The sequence below is a fragment of the Vigna angularis genome, chromosome 7 (genome assembly GCF_016808095.1).
Source record: "Vigna angularis cultivar LongXiaoDou No.4 chromosome 7, ASM1680809v1, whole genome shotgun sequence".
Lineage (NCBI taxonomy): Eukaryota > Viridiplantae > Streptophyta > Magnoliopsida > Fabales > Fabaceae > Vigna > Vigna angularis.
The window spans coordinates 36,465,114-36,475,973 of record NC_068976.1 but is presented as its reverse complement, the minus strand read 5'-3'; the positions used below and the strand labels follow the sequence as shown (position 1 = coordinate 36,475,973).

At 37.7% G+C, this 10,860-nt stretch overlaps 1 protein-coding gene across 1 annotated transcript; it reads right to left on the bottom strand.

The window, feature by feature from the left end:
- Positions 1–9,456: 9,456 nt before the first annotated feature.
- Positions 9,457–10,497, bottom strand: LOC128197943 (uncharacterized). The gene is made up of 5 exons (XM_052880872.1): positions 10,416–10,497; positions 9,983–10,333; positions 9,833–9,881; positions 9,657–9,752; positions 9,457–9,568 (listed from the first exon to the last, which is right to left on the bottom strand). Exons 2-5 carry the CDS (start codon positions 10,069–10,071, stop codon positions 9,479–9,481), a joined length of 324 nt encoding a protein of 107 aa, XP_052736832.1. The 5' UTR covers positions 10,072–10,333; positions 10,416–10,497; the 3' UTR covers positions 9,457–9,478.
- Positions 10,498–10,860: the final 363 nt, after the last annotated feature.

The following is a 10,860-nucleotide window of genomic DNA, read 5'->3' as shown; positions in this document are numbered from 1 at the left end:
GGTCCAATTTCCAAAGTCTGATTCTGTGTTTTAGTTTTTTTTTCAAAATATGGATTGCACAGGCCTATTTGGCTTTTCAGAACTTTTTCTTGATCTTTTGAAGAATATTTTTAGGCTATAGATAATGTGACCATTCCTTTTGCTACAATCCAATTACAACGCTCAAAACCAGAATCAGAATTATACATCTGCTGCAGCAACTTGTGAATGAAACATGTCAAAAATATGGTGGTTTAAAGCATGAAAATATGTATGGCAGCTAGAACTCATACTATTTTTTTTTTGCATCAGTAAGTTTAATGCATACTTCAAACTGGTTTAAATAGCTTAATGATGCAGAAACAAATTACTTCCTGATTTTGATGTTCCAGCCTCCCTCATTCATTCAAAACAAGCAAATCAACTCACCAAAATTTGACTCAATGATTCAAAAAAAACTTTTTCACAGTTTTCTGGACACAAGAAATTCTTGAACAAAACACTAGAAAATTAATGCAAGATGTCCAGCAATGATCTAAATGCCAAACAGATTTAAAAAACCATGAAAAAGGACTCAAGCAAAGCATGTGCAGATCGGCCAACTGCAATTTGAACTCTGCTGGAGTTTTCTCAGTGCAACCAAGCATTGCCTAAGCAAGTCATTACTTATATGGTATGCACATGGTACTTGCTCAAATGTCTCACAGAGTTCAACTCTCGTTCACTTGCAAATCAACACAAAGGCAATTATAATACTGCACAAAAAAAAAAATGAAAGCTGAATCTGATGTCATCCATCATGCACTCGAGCTCTAAGCGAGTTTGTCATAGCTCATATGGAGTGCAGATAAGGAACATTCAATCAGATTGTTCAGCTCAATCAAAACACAGTTTCAACCCAGAATTTATGACAAATAAGCAACTGAACATGACTTTGACAAAAACAGAATATGATGCTCAAATAAAATAACTCAAACAAAATTTTGGACCGATTAAGATGAAGAAAAGACTCAAAGTAAATCTGGCACACACAAATTGACTCAACCAGAACCTAATGAACAGATCAACACCAAAACACATGAATCAACACAAGACAGAGAAGGAATCATAATGAACAACACGAATATTGAAGAGATTCAACACGAATGAATAAGATCAAGACAGAATCGAAACAACTCGTGAATTTCATAACAACACAAGAAATTTAAACTCAGATCAGAGACGCGAATCAATAGAGAGATACTTAGCTTTCGAAGCGCAGAGAACCTGAGCTCTGATTACCACATGATAGAAGCACTAGAGGAGTTCGGACCGACGGAAGCAGCAGAAGTGCGGTCTGGATCCTCGAAGCTTCTCCGATGAGTGACGACGCAGCGGAATGGAGAGGAAACGCGATATTGAAGGGAGAATTTAGGTCGAACATCGAAAACCCTAGGATCTAAGTTTGGGTCTGTGGAAATCCAAGAGGCACGAAGGAAGCCCTAGGAGTGGGAGAGATTCGGTTTGGACCGGTTAAACGGTGGTAAATGGAGATTGAACGGTGGAAAGTGGTCGTGAAGCAGATACGAAGATGTGGTTCGGTGGATCTAGCAGACGTGAGAAGTTGAGATTCGGAGGGAACGAATCTCCTGAGGAAAAGGATTCGGAGGCTTCGCTGATGAGGAAAATATGGTTTGGTGAGTGAAGTTTCGAGAATGTGGCTGGAAGAAGATGTGGCGCTGATGTGCGCGCAAGGTGACAAGTAATGCGTCAGCGTGGTAAGTGAGAGAAAACGAGGGAATAAGCACGGTGGTGGAATGGAAAATGAAAGTGAAAGAAGTGCTTGGAAGGTGGCTAATGGAGATCCTTTGGGATTCTCTAACCTTGACTTTCAAGGTAGAATTGTTCTGGAGTATTCTCAACAGAATAACAATTCATTATGCTCAAAAGTACCTTACAAGAGGTGGTGGCATGTCTATATATAGGACTAAAAGTCCCTCCTATCTAGCACATGCCTAACACCTTTTACACATGTTTTTAATAAAAGTAAAATAAACTATACTAAACTAATTGGCCTTGGTCCCCGCGTATGAAATATGAACAAAAGCATGATTCCAAGCTAGTTTCTAAGTGTTAAAGGTTGCTTTTAGTATCAATTTTAAGTATGAAAATAACAGTTTTTCAACTATTATCACCCCGGCAAGTGTGACCGAATCGTATCAAGTAATAAACTCGGTAAGAGCAAGTATCATTCTCCCAAAGGACTCACGACCTAGTTAGTTATATTATTTCTTGATTATTTAAGACTTGTGAACAATTGGTTATAGGTTTCAAATGCAAAAGACAATAAGTAAACATGTATGCATGAGTTTTGATCAATGGGAAAGAAGAACACAAGCACTGAACGAATTATATGGATGGGTATGTTGTTGGGGAAATCAATTTCATCTTATCCACTCTCATATATATATTTTAGGAATTCATCATTCTTTTCATCAATGTTAATGCCACTCTCAAAATTACCTTAAACCCAATGTCTCGGCGAAGAAAGCCTATCCTTAATTACGAGTTCATACAATTCCTAGCATCCCTAATAATTAATTCTGAAGCACAAAAGCTTAAAGGCAACCAAGCCTCATATCCCTATGTCTAGGCGATATTGCTTTTGGGAGAATTTCCCCGGATCTAGATTTTACCATATGTGTCCATATCACTAAAATCAATAATCATGACATCGAATGAGTTAAACAATGCATGCTTTGAGCAAAGAGGAAAAACCCTAACTAATGATGAAAGAAAGCATGTATCGAAGATATGATATTTAAACATAAAATTCCATATATGAGAGTTTCACAAGATTACATTGATTCCCCAACAACAAGAAGTGTTTAGTTCACCATATTCATGGTGAAACTAGATGAACAATAATGAAAGAATGAAAGATAGAACCCTAGAAAGATGAGAAGGTAGCCTTAGCATCCAAGATCTTCCTCCAAGGGGTGGAAAGGTGTGTGTTTGCTTCGTCTCCAGCCAAAGATACAAACCCTAGAAAGTCCAAAAGCTTATATACTATTCGCAATATTACAAAAAAGTGGGCCTAAGCCCAAAATACCACCGCTCAGCGGTAAACTGCAGCTCAGCGGTAAACTACAGCTCAGCGGTACCAGCCCGTAGTCATTTCTCCCCTCAGTTGCACTTTCACCCCTCAACGGAGCCAACAGGTGTTCTTGAGTGCCGCTCAGCGGGTCACTAGCGTTGAGCGGTACTTGCGGCTTCTCTTCTTTTGCACTTTTTGAGTTCTTTTCTAATTCCATCTCTATCCTTCTTCACTTCTTTCATCAAATTCATCTTAAATCCTGCATAAAACACTGAAATCAAGCATAAACCTGTCAAACTCTCTTATTTCTAAAGGTTGCTTTTAGTATCAATTTTAAGCATGAAAATAACAGTTTTTCAACTGTTATCAGCCGCCTAAGAAACACAAAGGCTAAACAATGCACCACACTTGTTATCACGAGGTGGTTATGCAAAATTGGAAAAGAAAATTAGAAAGTCTAGAGCGGATGCCTTGGGACTTGAGTCGTCGGACCTTGCACCTGCACCTGCTAGGTACGAGCTGTGGAAGGCTGCTCGGACTAAATCTGATGAGAACATGACATCTTCCTCACCTGCCTTGATCTCACAAAAAAATTGTAAGTTCAAATTCTAAACATTGTTTGATTGTGTATCTATCACAACATGTCTTCTAAGTAACTTGGTTTTTTTATGTGCAGGATGAGTTGGTTGAGCAGCAGACTCAGGGAACATTTTCTGGCCAAGGTAGGGACGACATTCTAACAACGGCCGTTGGAAAGCCCGAGCACCCAGGACGTGTACGTGGAGTTCCTGGGGCGATTGGTCTTCGTGACTACTTTGGCCCTACACAGAAAACCACTCAATCAATGAGTTAGGAGGCACTGAGGCAGATGGATCTTCAGTGGGAGGAAAGACTCAACCAAAGCATGAGATCAATGGAGCAACGATTCATGGAGCAACTACAAGAACAAAAAGAAATACAAAGAGCGCTTGAAGAGAAGCTGCATTCCATGATGCAAGGCAACATGGGGACTGCTGAAACTTCCACACCACCTCGTGTCAGCACTAGAGGATCATGCTCTGCTGTAGAACCTACTCAGTATAGTGGTCAACATGAGCTGTTGGTTGATGGGGATCCCCCATGCATTGTGGCTGTCGGACGAGTGCTTGAGGGAGGGCAGACTATTCATGGTGTTCCCATATTACCCCACCACGTGCGTTTGACGATTGAGGAGATTCGGGATCCCCAAGCTCAGGTGCCTATACCCACTCCAGAAATTAATTTTGTGGGGGAGGCCATAGGATCATTTATAGCCTGGCCTAGAGCATTCATCATGTCACACATTGCTACTCCACAAGTATAATGTCTTTTTTATTAGTATTTCTATGTGAAGTTTAAAAATATTTGTTGATAACTCTTTGATGAAATTCTTATCTTCAGTTCACACGTCCTTAGAAGCAGCCAATTCATGATACAGTCATACATGAAGATGATGACATGGCTGAAGCGGAGGATTATCCTCTATCAAAGCTAATGACAAGATTACCCAGGTTGAAGAAAGCACCATTAGAACTATACTGGGATTTGAGAGAATTTGGTCTTCCCCGGCAGCGGCGCCAAAAACTTGATGACAAATTTATGAACACCGAAAACGGCGCCACAAACTTGTTTAACAATCGGCAAGTGTGACCGAATCGTATCAAGTAATAAAACTAGGTAAGACCAAGTATCATTTTCCCAAAGGACTCACGACCTAGTTAGTTATCTAATTTATTGATTATTTAAGACTTGTGAACGATTGATTGTAGGTTTTTAATGCAAAAGACAATAATTAAACATGTATGCATGAGTTTGATCAATGGCAAAAACAGTAAAACAAACACGTAATGAATTATATGGATGAGTATGTTGTTGGGGTTATCAATTTCATCTTGTCCCCTCTTGTGCTAGCATACATCACATTGCCTGATTAGGGGAGACATGATGTTGAATATTTCCATCATTCAACTGTGGTGCATGTAAGATAGTTAATTTTGTCTTTCATATTACTTTTATTTAGATTCCTATATTTTCTAACAACTTAACTTTGTTGTTTTAGGTACATGGACACAATCGTTGTAGACCAAGGTCGGTATTCCATGTACGGATTTGTTGAACCTCAGACCATTCAACCTTCTGGTAACACACTTGAAAACAGACAACATTATTTGCAAACATGGATGGATGAATCAAAAAGAGACGTATACCTTGTGCCATACCTTGATGGGCAAGTTTTGTTATATGTAAAAGTTCATTATTAAAGTTTCCTTAATTAGTTAAATAACTATTTGTCCTTCGTGATAGGTCGCACTGGCAGCTGATGGTCATCATTCCCAAACAATGTAAAATTATATGGTTTTGTTCTTTGCACAAGAAGATGAAAAATTACTTGAGAACAATGCTTCAAGGGTAAGTGTTTCTCCAAAAATGACTTTGAATTTGATGTTCACCTTAAAATTTTATGATAAATATAATTATATTAATTTTACTTTGTGTTTTCAATCTATATAGAGTTATTGGTAAATCTCGAGGTCAACTAGTTCAAATTTTGTATCCAAAGGTTGTAAGTCATTTATAGTTCTAATTCATTTCCTATGTTATTGCAAAAATAAATTAATTTTTTTAAAAAAAACACCCAGCAAACGTCGGTTAGTGCACTAACAGACGTCTATAGACGTCTGGCAGTGCACCAACCGACGTCCAACCCCTAATCCCTAGCACTAAATCGTTCAGGCATATGGACGTCGGAGGGATACACCTCGGACTTCTGCATAGACGTCGGGGCTGACACATCGGACGTCTGTGTAGACGTCGGTGGGTACACCTCGGACGTCTACATAGACGTCGGGGCTGACACATCGGACGTCTATATAGACGTCCGATGTGTACTTCCCGACATTTGACTAACGTCACCCACAAAGACGTCGGGGGGAGATCGGACGTCAAAAAGCCAAAAGAACAGACGTCTAAAGCCCTTTCTGCACTAGTGATATATATATATATATATATATATATATATATATATATATATATATATATATATATGTAGCAATTAGAGGCCATTAGGTGCAGATTTTGTTCCATTTAGGTTCAGATTGTAAATATATATATAGCAATTAGCTACGTGACAATTAGGTGTAGATTTTGTTCCATTTAATTTTAGTTTGCATTGCTCTTAGTTTAGTATTTTACCTTGCATTAGCATATTGGTTGTTGTATTCACTTTTGCATGCAGTTAGTACCAAATCAGATTTTGTTTTTGTTTGGTTCACATAAGTAATCATATTCATCAACCTATATTTGAGTAGAAATGTGAAATAGTGATCGGTTCCATGCTGTGTCTTGTTCTATATTTGAATTGAAATTTCCACAACAAAATTCAACGCAAGACTCAAAAGTTTGTTGGCAGAGTTTAGTAAATTTAATAACCCAATGTTAAGGCCTAACTTTCTTCGTTGTTTGAGTCCTATAGCAAGCTTGATGTGCTCAACAATTCTTCCTTTCACCCTTTGTTAACTTTATGAATAAATTCTTCCATTCTTTTCCTCAGTTCATCATTGTTGTCATTGTTGTCATCTCTTTTCACTTCTATCATCATCCTTTTCATGTTCCACTTTCTCTACATAATCCACTTAATCTAGTTTTTCCTCACAATCATATTTGCATTATCTTTCACTATTTATCTTGCATATTCTGGTTTTTGGGTGTGGTTTGAAATTACACAATAGATTTGACAAGGATATCTCTAGTATTGGTAGCTTTTTAGGTTTGAAACTGCACACAGTTTGAGTAGTTGGAACCTAAAAAAGTGTACTTAAAAGGTGCGAAATTGCAACTAGACCTAATGTACACTTAAAAGGTGTAATGTTAACATCCTAACAAGTCTAAACTATTGGAATGAAGCTATGAAACTTGTCAAAAGCAAAGAATTACCTCAAATTCAAAGTTTGAGTATTTAGAACCTAAAAAGTGTGAAAAATTGCAAATAGACCTAATGTAGACTAATTTTAACTAATGTGAACATCCTAACATGTCTAAACTACTGGAATGAAGGTAGGAAACTTGTCAAAAGCAAAGAATTACCTCAAACTCAAAGTTTGAGTATGTAGAACCTAAAAAAGTCTACTAAAAGGGTGAGAAAGAGGCAATTCCCCTAAAGTAGACTAACAATAACTAAGGTTAATATCCTAACAGGTCTAAAGAAGTGAAATGACACTAGGAAACTACTCAAAAGCAAACAAGTACCTAAAACTCCAATTTTGAGTAGTTAGAATCTAAAAAAGTCTACTAAAAAGGTGAGAAATTGGCAATTCACCTAAAGTAGAGTAATTGTAACTAATGTTAATATCCTAATAAGTCTAAAGCAGTCAAGTGAAGGTAGGAAACTACTAAAAAGCAAAGAAGTACCTAAAACTCAAAGTTTGAGTAGTTTCAACCTAAAAAGTGGTACGAAGTTGGTGAAATGCTGTTGAAAATGAAGCCAAATTGCTACTTCTAGAGCTACCTCTTTGTCAATTTCAGCAACCCTTCCACTTCCTAGTATGCTACCCCCTTGGAGCAAGGATTCTGGACCTTAGAAGCCTAACCAAAACGTCACAGTACCCTGCCACACACTAAACTAGTCACAGCAAAAATCTACACTGCACCAAATTTGAATTTCGGGTAACAGACTTTGTAGCACAATTTGGAGGCCAAACAAGTGCATTTCAAATGATTTTAAGCTTTGAATCAATAGAGGGACATAAAAGAAACCTAGGAGAGCCACTAGATCAGATTAAACATGCAAGAAAAATAAAAAATGAAGAGCCAAAAGTAGTGCAGTAAGGTGTTTGATAAAAACGCAACAGTTTGATGAAAGTCCCCAAAGAAGTGCAGATTTTTTGATTTTTGGTTTTTAGGGTTCAAAACTAGATTTCTTGGTTTCAAATGATTTTTTATGATTGGATTATACTTTTTTGATCATATAATTCCATTTGGAAACATGTAACCAACTCTTGCCAACCCAAAATTGAAATTTGAAGAATGTACAAAATCAAACAGCACTATAAATGAAAACTGCACCAGAAAAATGGCTTTAAACGTGTGCTTTCAAACCCGAAAATGAGTGGTGATAACGGTTGAAAAACTATTATTTTTATACTTAATTTTGATATTAAAAACACCCTTTTTGAACTCATGTTTTTGCTTTAGTTTTGTGAATAAAAGACTTGAGGTTATACTTGATGATTTTATCACTGAATTCCCTTGATTTTGTAGGCTAATTGAATTATTTGAAAGAAGAGTTAAAGTTTCAAATAGTTGGAATGCAGAAAAGTCAACCAGAATGCCGAAAAGTCAACCAGAGTGCAAAAGGTCAACTAGTGCAGAAAAGTCAACCAGTGTAGTGGGGTTGAGCGCCAGTTGGGGCTGAGCGCCAGTTTTAGTATCGCTGCTATCGCTGAGCGCAACTTTTGGGCGTTGAGCGCCAATTTCGTGGGTTTGGACCCGTTTTCTATTATTTTTATGTTCTATTTAAGGACTTGGACGTCCTAGGGATTAGATCTTTTGATGGCTTGAGCACAGAAACACACTTTTCACCCCTTAGGGGTAGATTTGGGGATGGTGATAGCTCTCCTATTCTCTTTCTAGAATTTTTCTATCTCTTTCATTCTTTCATTCCATTGTTCATCTAGTTTCACCATGTCTATGGTGAACTAAACCTCCATTGTTGTTGGGGATTGATGTAACTTTTGTAAACTCACTAGTGCAGAAACGACTTTTTACGTCCGATATTTTGGCCTTTTGACGTCCGGCGTACGCCGGACGTCTATGCGGTAGACGTCCCTCAGACGTCCGTCCTGCCACGACGGACGTCTATATGAACGTCCGCTCTGCCTGAGGACGGACGTCTATATGAACGTCCGCTCTGCCTGAGGATGGACGTTTATATAAACGTCCGCTGCATCAGGACGGACGTTTATAGAAACGTCCGTGGCCTGAGGACGGACGTTTATTATATAAACGTCTGTTACCTGAGCACGGACGTTTATTATAAACGTCCGCTGTCTGAGGACGGACGTCCATATAAACGTCCGCTGCTGTCTGAAGACGGACGTCATCCTCGCTGAATTTTTTTGGTGTAGCGCTGGGGTGGGACGTCCGTATGTGCACAGACAGACGTCTATAGACGTCCGACTGTACACTAACAGACGTCTAGTGGGCGTTTTTTTTTAAAAAAATTGTTTGTTTTCTCAATAGAACCACACCTGAAAAACAGAAAAATGTCCCAGAACAATTCTCCAATAACATAAATATGCGTTTTATATAAACAAAATTCTACTTAATGTTCAATCCACTACCAAACTATTAACATAAAAATAAAACTAAAACCAAACAATGTTCATTCAAGAAGAAATATAACTATTCCTAACTCCATCTTTGTAGAAGATAAGCGGTCCACTCCTGCCTTATCTGGTTAATTGTGTCCTCTGCAATAGGCGATGTAGTCTTGAAGCGCTGCAAAATTCAAGAAAGATTCATTATTGTTTCATATATAGTTGAAGATGATTTTAATTTGTAATGTATTGAAGGTATACATCATTACCTCATTCCAGTCATCTGTAATGACAGCTCGAATGATGGTCTTAATCCAACACATCACATAGAAGCCACATTCCCATGAATCTACCTGCTGGTTACACTAAAATAACAAACTAAATAGTTAAAAATTTAGATCATTCAATAACATAAATGAATTAGAAACTATAAATGACTTACAACCTTTGGATACAAAATTTGAACCAATTGACCACGAGATTTACCAATAACTCTGTACAGATTGAAAACACAAAGTATAATTAATATGACTATTTTATCATAAAAGTTGAAGGTTAACATCAAATTGAAGTCATTTTTTGGAGAAACACTTACCCTTGAAGCATGGTTCTCAAGTCATTTTTCATCTTCCTGTGCAACGAACAAAACCATATAATTTTACATTGTTTGGGAATGATAACCATCAGCTGCCAGTGAGACCTATCACGAAGGACAAATAGTTATTCAACTAATTAAGGAAACTATAATAATAAACTGACCACATATAAAAACACGTACCCGTCAATGTATGGCACAAGGTATATGTCTCTTTTGGACTCATCCATCCATGTTTGCAAATAATGTTGTCTGTTTTGAAGTGTGTTACCAGACGGTTGAATGGTCTGAGGTTCAACAAATCCGTACATGGAAGACCGACCTTGGTCTACAACGATTGTGTCCATGTACCTAAAACAACAAAGTTAAGTCGTTAGAAACTATATAAGAATGTAAATAAAAGTAATATCAAAGACCAAATTGACTAACTTACATGCACCACAACTGAATGATGGAAATATTCAACATCCTGTCTCCCTCAATCACCTCCAATGCATCAGAAAATGTGATATAAAATGGCACATGTGGGGGAAGACCAAATACCCTCAAATCCCAGTATAGTTCTAATGATGCTTTCTTCAATCTGGGTAATTTTGTCACTAACTTTGATATAGGATCATCCTCTGCTTCAACCATGTCATCATCTTCATGTATGACTGTATCATGAATTGGCTGCTTCTGAGGATGTGTGAACTGAAGATAAGAATTTACGTCAAAGCTTTATAAACAATTATATGAAGACAATTAACATAGAAATACTAAGGAAAAAGACATTATACCTGTGGAGTCGCGATGTGGGACATGATCAATGCTCTAGGCCAGGCAATAAATGTTCCTATGGCCTCCCCCACAAAGTTAATTTCTGGAGTGGGTACAGG

Excerpts from the sequence above, each read along its gene's own strand:
- LOC128197943 (XM_052880872.1), bottom strand. The coding sequence starts at position 10,071 with ATGGTTATCATTCCCAAACAATGTAAAATTATATGGTTTTGTTCGTTG. Across the intron at positions 9,882-9,982 it reads TTGAGAACCATGCTTCAAGG|AGTTATTGGTAAATCTCGTG; the intron begins GTAAGTGTTTCT and ends CAATCTGTACAG. Across the intron at positions 9,753-9,832 it reads TTCAAATTTTGTATCCAAAG|TGTAACCAGCAGGTAGATTC; the intron begins GTTGTAAGTCAT and ends TTGTTATTTTAG.